Below are 18,119 nucleotides of genomic sequence, written 5' to 3' on the forward strand. Positions count from 1 at the left end.
CACACACACACACACTCTCACACACACACATGACAAGGTACCAAAGATAAAAGTGCATAACAATAATAGGTGAATAATAATAATAATAACAGCTGTACGCTCGCTCTAGCCCCGCCCTGCGACACGCCAAACTGAGTGGCAGTTTCCATGGCAACTCGAGAACGGCTCCTGCGTCACGAGGTCATCCGGGAACTTGGCCGTGTGATGGACAGTCGTCATGGAAACGCTCTCGCTCGGCTTCCATTTTGTTCCCGACTCTTTTCCCTTCCTTCAGACGACTGACGCCGCGCCTGACGGAGCTCGACTGCGACCGAGACACCGATCGCCGATTCGCGCGTCGCGTCGACGCTGAGCCGCGCCGCTGGGCGAGTTTAGCGCGCGAGTGCCGTGCGCGGGTTTGCAGCGCGCGCCATTTTGTCCAGGCGGGGGCGCGCGCGCAGGATGAGTGACTGACGCACGCACGCACGCGGGACTGCTGCGCTGCGGAGCGCGCGACGCTCACCGAGAGAGACGCGCCGATCTGTTCTGTTCACCGCGACGCTTCTCCGCGTTGGACCTGCTCTGGAGAGGGATTCCTGAGGAAGGCGGCCGGCTGGGAAAGATCGCGGATCCTCCGCAGGATTCTCGTTCCTCTCGTCAGGAAGAGGCGCGCCACACGGTGAGTGATGACGGCTAGCGCCGCGGCTAACGCTTAGCTGCCCTCAGCGATCCCGCCGCCGCGCACCGGAGCCCCGGGTCCCTCGCTCTCTGCGGTCCGACGCGTTCTGCGCTCTTCCGTTTTCTCGCTCAGGCTTCGGTCCGCTTACAGGCCCGCGCTGCACTGCTCGACGCGAGCGATTCGCCGATGATCCGTTGGTTTCGCGCCCAGCATCTCGAGCTGTCAGCCTCCGCGCGGCTCCGGGGCTGTTAGCTGGCTAGGCTAACGGTGTTTTGACAGCTTTGATTCTCGTCATGCGCGCGGAGCTGATTCGCAGCGTCGGTGAAGAAGTTGCGGGAGTCGGTGGTCTCGGCGACTAGAGCCCGAGCTGATGAAGATGAGGGGCTCTTCGTCGTGTTCTGTTTGCTTTATTGCGATCTCACGCGTGCTTGTGTACTGTAAACACCCGCTGTGTTGATAAGCTGCTCTAAACTGGACTGATTTCACCGCAGATCTTCACCAATGGTTGTGCTAGTTAAAGATCAACTCAACCATCTCAGAAAACGGCAAGACCCTGCTGAGACTCCAGGGCTGTTCTGCTCTCACACGCGCACACACACACTCTCACGCTCTCACGCTCTCACACACTCTCACACACACACACTCTCTCTCTCTCACACACACACACACTCTCTCACACACACACACACACTCTCTCTCTCTCACACACACACACACTCTCTCACACACACACACACACTCTCTCTCTCTCACACACACACACACTCTCTCACACACACACACACACTCTCTCTCTCTCACACACACACACACTCTCTCACACACACACACACACTCTCTCTCTCTCACACACACACACACTCTCTCACACACACACACACACTCTCTCTCTCTCACACACACACACACTCTCTCACACACACACACACACTCTCTCTCTCTCACACACACACACACTCTCTCACACACACACACACACTCTCTCTCTCTCACACACACACACACTCTCTCACACACACACACACACTCTCTCTCTCTCACACACACACACACACACACAGGTACAGTATGTGGTCGCTCACACGTCTGTGCTGTTCTTGCAGTGGGCTGTGGTTTGCAGATGGACTCCCCTGTCACAATGATATGAGATTTGTCAGAAGACGATGCATACAGGTGAGCAGCGATCCTAACCCTGTTTTGCTCACGTGAGTGTGTGTGTGTGTGTGTGTGTGTGTGTGAGAGAGTGTGTGTGTGTGTGTGTTTGTCAGGTCACCATTATTTCTATAGCGCTTCTTGCAATGCAGATTGTGTTGTCAAAGCAGCTTTACAGTATTAAACAGGGACGTAGTGTGCCGTTCTCCTCTGGCCAGACGAGACCAGCAGCTTAATTCTAGGCTGCAGCAGAGTGTGTTTATTCAGAGTTCTGCTCCTCTTCAGGCTCCTGTCAGGCCACGGCAGCATCTAGAGAGGAACCGAGCGCTCTATTTAGAACAGACGGTGTGCCGGTCGACTATAAATGTTTAGAAATACAGGCTGGGGTCGAATCCGTCTCCGGGGCCGGGGCCCCTCTCTCACACAAACTGATTCCGGGTTCCTCACCGGAGAGCTTTTCTGTCAGCAAATACTGTGTTAAACTGTGCTGGGAAATGTGTCAAAGTGCAATTCAATTTCATGCCTCTTACCCGTTTTCCTATTGGACGGAGCCTCAGAGCTTTGCCCTAGCAACAAAAGTGGGTTATTTGCATACCCTTTCCTGATTGGCTGCCGCTTTAGCCGTCCGGCCAATGGCGCGGCATCTTCCTGGTGGTAGGCTATGGTAATGAGGCACTGTTGCTGGGCTTGAGAGCGCTGGTTACCAGTGTGAATGTGCTGCATTGTGTTTGCTGGTGAGAGACGCTGATAAATGACGACTTAATGATCTGCAGATTCCCGCTCGCTGCAGACCGTCACATTTCCAAACATCACATCCATCACAAACGCTCACATCTAGTCTTTATTTGTTCGACGGGTGCTGCTGAAATCCTCAGCTGTCGTCTAGACGTCTGTAGTGTGAAATCATTCGCTCACGCTACAGGTCTGTCATTGCGATCCTCTGAAAACTAGAGACCGTGTTTTCTGCGCTCGCTGTTTCTGCGTTTACAATGTGACAGAGTTCAGTGTGTGTGTGATGCTGATGCTGAGTCATAAACACACACACACGCTCGATCAGCTCTGATTAGACCTGCATGTGTGTGTGTGTGTGTGTGTGTGTGTGTTTGAACGTTGCCTCCATCGTTCTGAAGGACTGTAACACGTGTCTGGTGACAAAAGCATGATCTGCCATTTCAGTCCAAGCTTTTTCGGATCTTCTGTAACCCGATCAGGGCTTCTGGCTTGTGTTTCACTGGAGCGCTCGCTGCCGTAAAACAATGACGAGAAAAGAGACTGTCATTCATGTCTGAGTCAAAGCATTAGACGTTCCTAGTTTGGAGGAGGTTGTCACCTGTGTGTGTGTTACAGGAGGAGAGACCTCAGCATGCAAACCCTTCTCTGTTCGGCTGGCCCCCTCGTTTTCTTTCCATTCGGCTGGTGTGCAGATGGATGCGCAGACGCCCCATTCTCACCCGCCGTTCAGTGATGGTCACCCGCAGAGCACCGCTGACCAATCAGCCGCTGCGCTGCAGGCCCCGCAGGTACACACTCACGTGCGGTTACAGTAAGCGTCTGCACGAGCTCACACTCGCGCTCATGAACGCTGTCCTCTGTGTGTGTGTGTGTGTGTGTGTGTGTGTGTGTGTGTGTGTGTTACAGGTAACCGCTGATATGGTGATGGTTCAGAGGCGGATGCCTCAGTGTTTCCGGGATCCAGCGACTGCGCCCTTAAGAAAAGTCTCCATCGAACTGATCAAAACATACAAACACATCAATGAGGTGCGTCACTCACGTGACTGTGTGCAGCAGTTAGTAGAACTCATACTGAACCTGATTTAAAGAAATGTTGTTTCTTTGTTGCATGAATAAATGCATCACTTGCATCAGTGGCTAGGGTTGGGTATCGTTTGGGGGGTTTTCGATACTGGTGCCAAATCGATACTTTTAAAACGGTTCCGGTGCCTGAATCGGTACTTATTAAAAAATAAATAAATAAAAATTCCCCCAAAAATGATGGATTGGCCATTCATCTTCTCAGTCTGGGAATTGTTTTTCACGTGCCGTGCCGCGATGATGTTTCTTACGTCTGTTTCGGAGAACCAGAGGATTTCAATCGATCGCTCAGGCATGGCACCGAAATCTGTGTTCTGATTCGGTTCTAGTACATACCGGTTACATAGGTACCGGGTTTTTTGCCCCAAATTTGTTTTTTATTGCCTTCAAAATTCTATTTTTTTCCTCTATTTTATTTTAGTTGGAATGTGATTAAAGGTTCAAATAATTTTTTCAAAAATCAAATCAAAACAAAAAAATCTAAAATCTTAATATTTTATCCAATTGTTTCAATAATAGGGCCCTATGAAATGCTTTTTCCCCACAGAAATTCTGTGTTGTGTACAGGGCTTAAAGTTCTCCGGCGTGTGGTGTTTAGCTGCGGGAAAATAAGATGGTCCTCCTACATTTTAAAAAAACTTGTTGATATCACGTTCAAGTTGAGTTCGCCTACTAATGTATGAGAGGAGCACAGCTTTCACTCTCAAACAAACTAACATTACTAGCCAGTCAGACATTTTTGGTCCTATAAACATGAGATGCGCATAATAGTATCCAGCTGCAGAGTCGCAGCTGATGAGCGCGGCACATTCTGAAAAAGCTGCGAGGCGCAATGGTCAAAGATTTCCTTCTAGAGCCATATCTATATAGAAAAGCTATCTTCTATATAATTAACAGAGCTTTGTAAACGGCCCAGAGTTTTTCACTTAGTTCTATTTGTATTACTAAAACATACGTGTCAAAATAATCAGTAGATTACTTGATAAGCAAAATAATTGTTAGTTAAGCCCTAGATTTGTTAAAACAATTCAAAATATAACTGCATTGTTCTACTTTTTGTAATTAAAAGGCAAATATTTTGTCATTCAAATATTTCTTAAAGTATTAAAGCATTGTCTCGTCCTAGTGAAGCACGTATCTGTATTTCGTCTCATCTCGTGAGCTCAGTGTGTTGTCACAGCCCTAGAGTCTACGAGCGTGAGAAAGCTCATAATTATCCAAATGTATGATATAGCTTTCATTCTTCAGGTCAATCATATTCTCGTGGAAAAACATCAGTTTGAATAAGGAAAGCGATAACTTTGCCACAGTATCCTTTCAAATGTTAAAGTTGCCAGTCATTGCATTCTTTACGTGTGCTGCACTTTATTTGTACCATTTGTTTTATTAGTTTATATATTAGAATTTGAAAGATAATAACAATATTTTTTGATAAGTGAGATCTGATTTTAGTCCTTGAAAACCAAAAGAGTAGCGCTTGAAAAGTCCGGGAATGTTATTTTGCAGTGTCTGTACGAACCCTGTTTAAGTTACCAGTTCTTGGAGCATTTTATTTTGTTGTTGTTAATTGAACTGAACTGTAGTTTTCTGTAGTAAACTTGTGTATTTCCTATTTTATATTCATTTCCTAGTATTTAATTGACCATTATTCCTTTTGAACAAAACAGTTTCAGAAATGTCATGTTTTAGATTGTAGGTCATCCTGTACTCTGTCAAGGGCAAAGCTAACCAGCTAAACTTGATATCAGAAGCATCCTAAATGTTGCATGTGTTTGCAGCATATTGTAGTGAGTAAGCTTTCCTGGTATTGCTGTTTCAGATATCCACCATAATCTGTAGTCTGAGCCTGTCAATTGCAAATGGCAAGGGCAGATACGTCACTAGTTTCAAGGAAAATCATTTTCAAATAATGGTCTTTTTCTTTTTTTTTTTGCCAAATAACCCCGTGTATGTGTCCACCCCCCCAACCCCCGGGAAAAAGTTCTCAGGATTTTTTTTTGCTTTAACCCCTGTGTGTGTATTTTAACTTTTCTGGCAATCAGATGAAGGCGTGAAACAAAAATTTGTATTCATCTTTTAATCAATTGAATTAAATAATTCCTTTCATTATTTTGGCAAAAGAAAGTGCTGCACGATATGTGTACTGTTAAAATTAGTAAAAATGTGATTATTCTTGAAAGGTTTACTAATTGTTTAATGTTATTAGTGTTTATATTATTATTACACTATAAGTACATTCTGCTGTACAATAGTAAAATATGTCCCTGCAGCACAAAAGCAGTGTGAAGTCGCTGGGGGATATTTGTAGCAATAGCCAACAATACATTGTATGGATCACAATTATACATTTCTCTTTTATGCCAAAAATCATTAGGATATTAAGTAAAGATCATGTTCCATGAAGATATTTAGTAAATCTCCTACCGTAAATATATCAAAACTTAATGTTTGATTAGTAATATGCATTGCTAAGAACTTCATTTGAACAACTTTAAAGATGATTTTCTCAATATTTAGATTTTTTTTGCACCCTCAGATTCCAGATTTTCTAATAGTTGCATCTCAGCCAAATATTGTTCTATCCTAACAAACCATACATCAATGAAAAGCTTATTTATAAATCTCAGTTTCAAAAAATTGACCCTTACAACTGGTTTTGTGGTCCAGGGTCACAAATATTTCTCTCTCAATTTCTTCTATTTGAAGCAGACTTTTATTTTGACGGGTCACCATGAAGTCCTTTAATTCCTGTGTGTGTCTGATATGATGGTGATGTGTGTGGTGGAATCACAGCTCGCTCGGGTCGCTCCTCTCACACTCTGCTCTTTGTTTGCAGGTTTACTATGCAAAAAAGAAGCGGCGTCACCAACAGGGTCAGGGCGAGGACTCCAGCAACAAGAAGGAGAGGAAGATTTACAACGACGGTTACGATGACGACAACTTTGACTACATCGTTAAAAATGGCGAGAAATGGATGGACCGATACGAGATCGATTCTTTAATAGGCAAAGGCTCGTTCGGTCAGGTCAGTGTCTCTCAGCTCCGCTAGTAAAGAATCGTCCGGTGTTTTCGTTTGGTCTGACGCTCGTGTTCGTCTCTCTGCTGGCAGGTGGTGAAGGCGTATGACCGCGTGGAGCAGGAGTGGGTCGCCATCAAGATCATCAAGAATAAAAAGGCCTTTCTGAATCAGGCTCAGATTGAAGTCCGACTGCTGGAGCTCATGAACAAACACGACACAGAGATGAAGTACTACATCGGTAATGTGTGACTCTATCACAGCTCCTGTGTTCGTAGAAAAGATCAGGATGTTCCCAAAGTGGTGGAAATTAGTTAAATTCTTAGAAAGCTCGATTTCTTCTGCTCTCTAATATTTCGTAATATTTTGCCTTAGTGTTTGTATGTAATACGAGCGAGCATGAGGACGTGTTCTCTGAAATGTCTTTGTCATGTTGTTGTATGTGTATGAACCAGTGTTTGGAGAGGAACGAATTGCTCTATTTAGGGCAGACGGCGTGCTGGTCAACTATAAATGTTTAAAAATATAGGCCAGGGTCCCGTGTTAGCGTGTGTCTCCAGGGTCATGATCATGGCTTCCCTCCTGTCTGTCTGTGGACAAGTGCTGAACAAGTTCAATATCATGATGCTGTTCCTCACAGACCAACCATAGAATGTTTCTGCACAAAACCATTGAAGAGTTTCTCTGGCAATGAGAGATCTGTTATAAATAATGTGAATATCAGTTCTGGAAATGTTGATAGCACCTGAGAACAAGCTGACTTTAAATCAGATGAAACTCTTCCAAAGGCAGAGGTGAGGTGCCATTTATATATGGCCTAAAATCATTTGAGCCCCAGAATACGTGCAGGACTTTGACTGTGGATCAGCCACTAATGAACCCGTTCTTCACCCAAAAATACATTGGTCATTTGCTTGTGCTGTTTCATTGTAATACTTGCCAAAACTTTTCTTCTGTCTATTTGACCAATCCGACCAGGTAAAACCTGGGTTAGGGTTTGGTTAGGGCTGGGTTAGTCATGCAAGCAATTAATAATACAATTAATAACAGTTGATCAGAATTATTGTAGCCACAGAATGGTCATTTTTTTCTACATTACTACGAATTGTTTTAGGACTGTGTCGCTGTTTCTGTGTTTTGAAGGGATGAGACTGTGTTCTGGACAGGACCGAGTCAAGGGTTTTGTTGTTTTATTTAGGTATTGATTGAGTATTCATGAGGAACCAGAGACTGGTGTTGTTTCTGGTATCAGTCCAACTTTATTGTACAAGAGCACGTGTTTTATAAGTTCCAGTGGCTGATATGTTCATTATGTGTACATGATTGAATCAATCAGCAGATGCTTCCATCCAAAAGAACTTAAAAACGAGGAAAAACAGAAATTTACCAGACAGAAGCAGTGCCAATTGGCAGGAATATTGAGTTTTTTGTCATCTTTTATATATGGCTGTAGATGAACAGAAGGTCAGAAAGCCACACAGACGGTCGCCATGTGATTCGGACAGCGCGTTCTTTGTATTAGGATAGAACTGCACGATAAATCGAAATGAAATCGCGATTAGTCAGAAGCTGTGATTGTCATGCGTCTCTTTCAGTGAAGCAGGGTTCTGTGATCAGCAGTAAATCTCCATCTGAAGGCCAGAGAAACTCCAAATACACCCCGCAGAAGAAACCCAGGACATCCCTACAGCACTAGCTGAATAAACAGACGATTGAACTGCTTTCAGTGATTCAGCCTGACTAATAAACACACGACTACGACAATATATGGTTTATCCGAGTTCTTATTATAATTTTCATAATAATAAAGTATATAATAATGCAATGCCTTTATCACCGCTTAGAATACTATGAAATATGTTTAAGGTTAAATATGCTTTATTCTGTGTAAGAAGCCACATCATCTCACAGAAGGATTTATTTCAAACACTCGACTGACGTTATGAAGTGAGTTTGGAGTAAAAACATGGTATTAAATGTGGTATTTTCACCTGCTTTCAGATGGAGCAGCATTTACTACACAGAGCTGTAGTTCACTGACAAGCTACGCAAACAACTGTCATTATCGCAGAACGATATCTTCGATTTAATAATCGCGTAATTAAATCGTCTGTGATAATGAACACGTTATTGTGTAGCTTGCCAGTGAAGTACGGCTCTGTGTAGTAAATACTGCTCCATCTGAAAGCAGGTGATGGAGATTTACTACTAATCACAGAACCGATTCGATTAAACCTTGCAGCCCTAGCCTTCAAGACATTAGTTTCTCTGTCATCAGTAAAGCGTTACACTCATTAACGTCATTCTTTCTTTCTTTCTCCTCCAGTTCATCTGAAACGCCACTTCATGTTCCGGAACCACTTGTGTCTGGTCTTCGAGATGTTGTCCTATAACCTGTACGACCTGCTGAGGAACACCAATTTCCGCGGCGTGTCTCTGAACCTGACGCGCAAGTTTGCTCAGCAGCTGTGCACCGCGCTGCTCTTCCTGGCCACGCCTGAGCTGAGCATCATCCACTGTGACCTCAAACCCGAGAACATCTTGCTCTGCAACCCCAAGAGATCCGCCATCAAGATCGTGGACTTCGGGAGCTCCTGTCAGCTGGGACAGCGGGTGAGACCGCAGTCACTGTCTGTCTGTCCGTCGTTTGTTCTGTTATTCTGTAGAGTTTGTCGTTTCCCAATCTGTTTGTTTGACTGCACCTCAAACCTAGGGATGGCTGATATCTTATCGTTTGTGATATACTGGGAAAAATTCTCGCCACGATAAGAATGTCTGCCCACGATAATAGCGATAAAGCCTAGTTCTGTGGAGCGACATCGCGGAAGGCAGATGTGAAATTGAGGAGGAGTTTGTCCCTAAACGAGGAGCTCCTTCTATAATCTGGAACGGGTTTGGTCAGGGCTGTACAGTGCACAAAAAAATCACTCTGAGCCTTGAATAAATGTACTACAGTAGCACAGTTTTGCATGTGTATGAGCCAGTTTGCAAACAAAGATATCATTTATTGACATGCTATTAATTTCATAGCATAAGTCAAGTGTTTGAAATAACTTTTTGTGACCAGACGTGGTTTCATATTACAGAATGATAGTATTATATACAGTGCAGGGCTCGACATTAAGCCTTGACATGTGCTTGGTTTTTTTGGCGTAAATGTAATTTATTCTGAAGCAATAGTCTCATCAGTGCTCTATTAGATATTACTTATTAGCATATTTGTGATATTTGCCTTAAATTGATTTCTGTTACACTTTTTACCTTAATGAAGGGCAATATTTTCCTAACCTTATAAAATGTACGTCACCATCTACGTCAAATTCTTACATTTTATCAATACATTCAATTAGAATAAGGCACTGTGGTTGTTCCCATTCAAATGAAATCAGTATCAACACACTCCATCTTTCCACTGCAGAGGACACACAGAAGCTGCATCGAAAGTGCCGTTTAGATGTTTTTACTCACTGTTTAATGAAGATAAGAGGTTCCATAAATGCATTTACTCTAAATTTGTTATTAGATTTATGTTTTACTTTTTTTGACATTCAAATATTTAATGTTTGAAAAAATGCAACCGACGCAACCTTGATACTGTCAATACATTATCCGTTATTAGTCACCGTTTACACGGAAAGTAATAAAATCAGAATCATTCTCGCCAAAGTTTTGGTGCTGCCCTAGTTATTGTTTGTTATTAACATTTTAATCAAGATATTTGTCCGGTCGGGCAAGTAAAATTCTCTTTCACTTGCCCCTTCACAAAATCCACTTGTCCCGGACAAGCGTTAATGTCGAGCCCTGCACAGTGATAAAGGCTTTGTCGATTAGCATTGCATTATAAATAGACTTTGTCCTTATAAAAATACCCAAGATTGCTGAAGAACACAGATAAACAATAGCTATATTTCGTGCAATTGTAACTTTATTGTCTTCAAGTTTCCTCTATCTGTGTTTTATTCCGTGACGGCTGTATACCGTTGTCCAGATTAGGGATTTCCTGGAGCGTCGTCAGTGTAGTTTCTGCAGCCCTCTGGCTTCCAGTATGAAATAAACAGTCATTACATTACGTGTGTACTCCGTAATGCCCACAACGCCTTCTTTTAGGTAAAAATAGGAAAGATAATACTTTTCTCTAAAGAAACAGGATTCCCTGAATTATCGTCATTGATATAGTTATCGCAGTAAATACCAGAAATTATTGTGATATATTTTTAAGCCCACATGGCCCATCCCTACTCAAGCCTCATTCAGTAACACGGCTGTGTGTGTCCTCAGATATACCAGTACATCCAGAGCCGGTTCTACCGCTCGCCCGAGGTGCTGCTGGGAATGCCGTACGATCTGGCCATCGACATGTGGTCTCTGGGCTGCATCCTGGTGGAGATGCACACCGGAGAGCCTATGTTCAGCGGCGCTAACGAGGTGAGTCCTGACCTGAACCCGTGCTCCTGCCCTCTGCTCATGCTTAGTTACAGGTGTATATTTGTGAAAGTTGTGTCAGATGAAATCAACAAGACATTACGCCAGTGATACTGAAGGATGTTGCTGCCTTAGAAATAAACTGGTCTGATAAACTGTTCCAGGTTGTCTATTATATACTATGTCAAAATGTCCCGTCTTGGCAAGTTTCCTTGGAAACACAGTTGTTTCTCTTAAATGAATGTGAACAGTTGGATGCATGCATTCAGTCTTAAAGTGACAGCAGCCTAATAATCTGTCATTTAATGTTAATCAAACAGAATACCACAATAGAAAAAAAAGCACTGCTCCTGACTGAATAACTTTATTTACTTTACTAAGAATTAATCTATATTTAATTTACACAGTGAAGACTACGTGGCGTTATTTCACATTTAATTACGTTTCTGCAGTATCTCTTACCTGAATACTACCATCAGACCTACCTGAAAAACAAAGCGCTGTTTATTTCATTTGAATCTTTGTTCAGTCGTATTTGTGATATTGCTTGGAATTTGTTAATTTTTCACATTTTATTATAAGAGCGTTCACTCAATAATGTTTGAACTTTAAATTAGTAAAACATAGCAGTGTTTGCTGTGGTACTGAAATTAAGAATCAGTATTTTCACTAGTATCTCAAATTTTGGTGTTATATCAACCTTATTATTGTAATACAAAAACAATGAAAACATAACTATTTTTGTGTGATTGAAAATGTTGTCAGCATGAACGCATCCTTGTGTGTTGCTGTAGTCATCGTCTTACCGTGTGTGATGGGTGTTTTGTTGGCAGGTCGACCAGATGAATAAAATCGTGGAGGTGTTGGGTGTCCCTCCCAATCATATTCTGGAGCAGGCGTCTAAAGCCAGGAAGTTCTTTGAGAAGATGTCTGACAGCACGTGGTGTGTGAAGAAGACCAAAGATGGCAAAAGGGTGCGGTTCTTTCTTTACATTGATCTGCCGGCTGTCTCTGTTTGATGCAGTGACACTGACTCTTCTCGTCTCTCCCGTGCGCAGTATAAACCCGCAGGCTCCCGGAAGCTGCACAGTATTTTGGGCGTGGAGGCGGGTGGCCCCGGCGGGCGGAGAGCCGGTGAGTCAGGTCACGCCGTCGCAGACTACCTGAAGTTCAAAGACCTGATCCTGCGGATGCTGGACTACGACCCCAAGACCCGCATCCAGCCGTATTACGCTCTGCAGCACAGCTTCTTCAAGAAGACCGCTGATGAAGGCACCAACACCAGCAGCAGCGTGTCCACGAGTCCGGCGCTGGAGCAGTCGCAGTCGTCCGGAACCACGTCCAGCACCTCCTCCAGCTCAGGTCAGAGACCTCATGAGTTCTCACATAGGGCTGGGCGATACACCCAAAACAATTATCAACATCATTTTTTTCATATCAGTCGATATCGATAATTATCACGATAAATGTCAAATCTTTATTTATTTCAAGTTTAAAGCCAGATTTTTGCTCCTAACAGACTGTTAATTTTCCTTAACAAAATAAATCTTAACTAGTGCTGTCAAACGATTAATCGCATCCAAAATAAAAGTTATTGTTTACATGATACATGAGTGTGCGCTGTGTATATTTATTATGTACATATAAATACACACACATGCATGTGTATATTTAAGAAAAATGTTGTTTGTATATTAAATATATTTATATATAATATAAATGTGTATACATGTAAATATTTTCAAAATATAAACTATATGTGTGTGTATTTATATATACATAATAAATATACACGGCACACACTCATATATCATGTAAACAATAACTTTTATTAAATATTTATCGAACTATTCATATTGTTTTAAAAGGATATGGCGATAATTATGGTTCTAGATTTATCATCCAGCCCTATTCTGCCGTCACTGACTCTAAGCGCTGTGTGTTTGCAGGAGGATCTTCTGGAACGAGCACCAGCGGCCGCGCCCGCTCCGACCCGACCCATCAGCACCGGCACAGCGGAGGACACTTCAGTGCTGCGGTGAGCATGGACTGTCACAACCACACACACACCAGATCCGTAGCGCACATCACAGAGCCAGAATCACTCCACAGCTTGTGCAGTCAGTGAGGCCGTAAGAATATATCAGCAAGTAAAGCTGTGTTTATGAGGTCCAGCTGTGCTTCCTGCAGGATTCAGTGAGACTATAGCAGGTGGACCTCGGTCCCACTCGAATATGTGTATACCTTGTGTAATTTATTCTGAGATCACCATGAAAATAGCTTTGATGCTGGTAGGGCTGGACAATAATTCAATATCAATATGAATCGCGATATAATTTTTTTCAATAACGGTGATATGATTTTTAAACACATTTCCGATATTTCGATATACATTACCAGTTTCCCATACATTGATTTATCTGTGCCGTTTGACTTTGTTGAATAAACATGAGCACTGCACTTTTCAAAATCAAAACGGCGCAGGTGTTTTATATGAATGTATCTCTGAAGTAGGGTTGCCAACCGTTCCGTATAATACGGAATCGTCCCGTATTTAAAGCATCAAAGAAGCGTTCTGTATGAAAGCTATACGGAACGCAGTTTGTCCCGTATTTAAAGCATATGCCATATGACCACCTAGACCATACTAATACCAAACTCTAAACTGAGAATGAATCATTCTTTTTTGACAAGTGTTTGATTTGTGAACGTAGACGTTCGAGGGAGGCTTTAAGACCAAGCGGAATCCTCTGCCGGCTGGTCGCTCCCGCTTCACTGCGAGCGGGACTCGCGCTAACAGAGTTGGGATTTTTTAACGTCTGCGTTTCGACTTCAGCAAATCAGTTTGGGTAAATGCAAACAACGTGATTCATATCCAGCCACGCAAGAAAACGTGCATTTTACCTGAGGGAAGACGTGATCAATAATGAAAGTCGTCTTTCTACAATGTAGGTAATGTTGTTAAACCTAGACAAAACAATTTATATTTAAATAATATTAATATTTAACAGCGTATTCTTAACCTTGAGTATCATTCTTAAAACACAAAATGACCAATGAAGTGTCAAGCACCCAAAGCAGACCATATTAATTCTATAAGTTCTTTAATTGAAAAATGCATTTTCATATTTTCATATACACAGGCCTACTGTATAGCTATTACACACACGCATATCAGAAGTCAGAAAGAGCTTTATGGACAAGTATTTTTGCACATACTAGGAATTTGTTATAGTGTCCAAGTTTCCAGACAGAGACAACACACAGATAATAAAAAAATAAGTGAATAAAATAAATATGTATAAATAAACAATTATAAAAAACAATAAAGCACACACACACAAAGGATAAATATATGCAGGTGTGCTATAGATAAAATACTGTAGAATATGAATAGAATAAAAAAAGTTGTAGGGTGATAAATAGTATAAGGTTATTGCACAATGGGAGAATATTTAACTGTTCATGAGGTAGATATATGTATATAATGTATACACACTGCCGTTCAAAAGTTTGGGATCAGTAAGATTTTTAAAGTTTTTTTTTTTTTAAAGAAGTTTCTTGTGCTCATCAAGGCTGCATTTATTTGATCAAAAATACAGAAAATAAATTTTTTTGCAATTTAACATTACAGTTTTATATTTTAATATACTTTAAACTGTAATGTATTTCTGTGATGCGCAGCTGTATTTTCAGCATCATTCCTCCAGTCTTCAGTGTCACATGATCTTCAGAAATCAGTATAATATGCTGATTTATTATCAGTGTAATAAATAATATTATATCCAACATGCTGATTATCAATATTTAAAACAGTTGAGTAAATTTTTTTTCAGGATTCTTTGATGAATAGAAAGATCCAGAGATCAGCATTTATCTGAAATAAAAAGCTTTTGTAACATTATGCACTATTGCATTCAGTATAATTTTTTGGGAAAGAAATTAATACATTTATTTAGCAAGGATGCTTAAAATTGATCAAAAGTGATGATAAAGGCATTTATAATGTTACACAATATTTCTATTTCAGATAAATAGTGTTCATATCGATATCGGAATTATATCGTATCGACCGAAATTAAGAAATATATCGTGATATAAATTTTGGCCGTATCGTCCAGCCCTAGATGCTGGCATGGCGTTAAAGGGGTCATCGGATGCCCATCTTCCACAAGCTGATATGATTCTTTAGGGTCTTAATGAAAAGTCTATAACATACTTTGGTTAAAATTTCTCAATGGTAGTGTAAAACAACACTCTTTTTACCCGGTCAAAAAGCATTTGATTACAGCCGTTACCGGGGAAACCGCTATATTTTTGTTAATGTTTGCTGACAGACACTAGCGTTTCCCAGCAGCAGAATGAATCTGCATTTGCATGTCTGTGAGAAACGCTGGTGTCTGTCAGCAAACATTAACAAAAAGCATGCTTCAGAACAGTTTTGAGAAGGTGCTTAAGTTCTGAGCCGTGTATTATTACAGTGAGCGTGATTTCACCAAGTACATGTTCCTGGAACAACATTCCAATCAACCAATCAGAATTGAGGGATAACTTTTCAGGAAATACCTGTTTTAGGCTTACGTTCAGCGTTAGGTGCTTCTACACCCTTGTTAATCAGCTATCATTTCACACTGATTTTAGGAATAAATTATGGGTAGGGTTAGGTTTAGGGGTAGGGATCGGGTTTAGTCTATATTTTTGGACCGTAATGTTGATCCAGGAACATGTCTTACTTGGCAAAATCACGGCGACTGTATTATTACTATGAATTAGGCTACTATTACTATCGTGTGCTCTGCAATAAACATTTACTCAAACCCTCATCGGTCGACCTCTAGTGTACACACACTGCCAACACACATTTCAGTTCAAACAAGTTGTGAAAGTGAATTTTGCATCCGATGACCTCTTTAAAAAGTAAATGAGTAAATAAATAAAGATGTCGCTGTCGGCCGCTTCAGAGTTACTGCTCCTGGTGCGAAAGCAACCAGAAAGAGTCGTTTAGTGCTATTTAGTTTGAGCTGGGAGCTTGATCTGTGTCTGTGCTCTTCCTCAGGCGAGACAGGGCTTCGCTCCGGCGCTGGGTTGGGTGGGAGGAGACGGACTCCTGCAGGCGGCCGGAGAGACGCACCCCGTCCAGGAGACCACCTTCCACGTGCCGCCACACCAGCCCAAGGCTCTGCACCCCCATCATCATCACCACCACCACCACCACCCGCCGCAGCAGCACGCCCCGGGACCCGCCAGGCCCCGGCCCCGCCTCTACTCGCCCTCTCACAGCGCCTCCACGCAGGACTCCATGGAGGTGACCCACGGCCACCTCTCCATGACCTCGCTGTCTTCCTCCGCCTCGTCCTCGTCCACGTCCTCGTCCTCCACCGGGAACCATCACTACGCCTACCAGAGCCGCCTGGGCTTCGGCCACAACGGCAGCATGACTTTGGGACTGGGTGCCTTCTCCAACCCGCGGCAGGAGACGGGCGTGCCGGGTCACCCCTCGAACTCTGGGCCGGGCCACTACATAGCTGAGACTCACATGGGCCTGCGGCCGGGCCTGGAGCGCGAGGAGTCGCCCATGGCAGGTGTGTGCGTGCAGCAGAGCTCGGTGGCCAGCTCCTGACCGGATTAACTCTGGCTTGACACTCTGACCTTTGCTTCTGTTCTCCGGTTATCAGATGGTTCACGTGATTCGAGCGGAGCTTTCCCAGAGTGCAGCGCTTCTTTAATATGGCCTTATCGTTACGGACTGAGCGAAGACGAGCCGGACGTTTCCGAAGCTTTCATGTATTTTTGACGTGCGAACACCCTTCATTCACGACACGCCAGAACAGAACGGTGGTCCGAGGCCTTTCTTCACTAGAGATCCGCAGGACTAGTATCAGCAACGGCCGTGTCCCTTCCCGCTCCTCTGTTGTGCTCGGCATGTGTGTTTTACTTTGGCCCTTTCGCTTCTTTGATTTGGCTTCGCGATTATGCTGTGAATTTTACACCACTTTTGTTTCTCCCTTTTGATAATTTATTGTACCAAAGGCGTTTTTTATAGAACATAGATGTCTGTAACCAATAATGTAGCAGTTCTGCACTTTGAAGCAAAGGTGTGTGTCATGTCAGTAAACGACTGTCAGAACTGGAAGTGATGATGTTTGATGTGGCGGAGAGCCCAATCCTGGACGCCATCGCTTGCGAAATTCTGTCGCTCTGTTTTTCTTTCTCTTCATTTGCTCTTAGCAGACGGCTGCGTGGGTGGTTTTGTGTTGATTTGGCGGGACGGTGGATGCGGACTCGAGCTGCTCGGCTGGTCCCAGAGCAGCTGGACAGTCGGAGATCCCCTCGGCCGGACGCCGCTCTCTCTCGCTACTAAAGCAATCCGCGTCTCTCCGTCCGTCTGCGTGCGCGGTGGTGACGGGTGCGAGCGGGCGCACGGTTCTTTAGGGTTCCTGTGGTCACGGCATACAGAGGGAGTCCATGAAACAGGCTTCAGGTGTTTACTTTGTGACCCCATTTTAATAGCTGAAATAGAATTTATGTACATATTTATATTTTTTTAATAAAGGAAGTTTAGAACTCACTACTTTTTTCCTAATGGTATTTTGAGTACATTTACGTCAACTTGGTAACATGCAGTGGAAGTTCTCTGTGGTAGTCAATGGGTATCAGTGCTTCCAGGCCAAAGTAGTTGACGACGATGACGACGCTAGTACAAATGCAAAACTCTAGGGTTGAAGCGGGACGGAGAGTAGATCTTCATACTTTAATCTCCTAGACAGGGTATCGTGTGTGGATGTGTGTCCCACTCAGAACGGCATCGGGCGGCGCTTCACATGTTCGTATACTCCAGCGCTGACGTAGTATACATAGTACAGGAAGTAATTTTCTGTTTAGTTGTGTTCTTATGGCACACGCTTCAATAAATGGGTCCATTTGAAAGCAGAAATTGGCTGTGGCAGACGGGGTGTGTGTGTGTGTGTGTGAGTGAGAGAGAGAGAGAGTGTGTGTGTGTGAGTGAGAGAGAGAGAGAGAGAGTGTGTGTGTGTGTGAGAGTGTGAGAGAGAGAGAGAG

General features: G+C 43.1%; 1 protein-coding gene across 1 annotated transcript; it reads left to right on the forward strand.

Annotated features, from left to right (window-relative positions):
* The first annotated feature begins 1,739 nt into the window (after window positions 1-1,739).
* dyrk1aa (dual-specificity tyrosine-(Y)-phosphorylation regulated kinase 1A, a) lies at window positions 1,740-17,732 on the forward strand. Its single transcript, XM_016250799.1, has 11 exons — window positions 1,740-1,831; window positions 3,158-3,330; window positions 3,449-3,568; window positions 6,459-6,647; window positions 6,732-6,879; window positions 8,965-9,251; window positions 10,917-11,063; window positions 11,894-12,034; window positions 12,119-12,422; window positions 13,010-13,098; window positions 16,117-17,732. The coding sequence occupies exons 1-11, from the start codon at window positions 1,822-1,824 to the stop codon at window positions 16,678-16,680; spliced, it is 2,172 nt and encodes a 723-aa protein (XP_016106285.1). The 5' UTR covers window positions 1,740-1,821; the 3' UTR covers window positions 16,681-17,732.
* Window positions 17,733-18,119: the final 387 nt, after the last annotated feature.

The sequence above is a fragment of the Sinocyclocheilus grahami genome, unplaced genomic scaffold, assembly GCF_001515645.1.
Source record: "Sinocyclocheilus grahami isolate Dianchi unplaced genomic scaffold, SAMN03320097.WGS_v1.1 scaffold1007.1, whole genome shotgun sequence".
Taxonomy (NCBI): domain Eukaryota; kingdom Metazoa; phylum Chordata; class Actinopteri; order Cypriniformes; family Cyprinidae; genus Sinocyclocheilus; species Sinocyclocheilus grahami.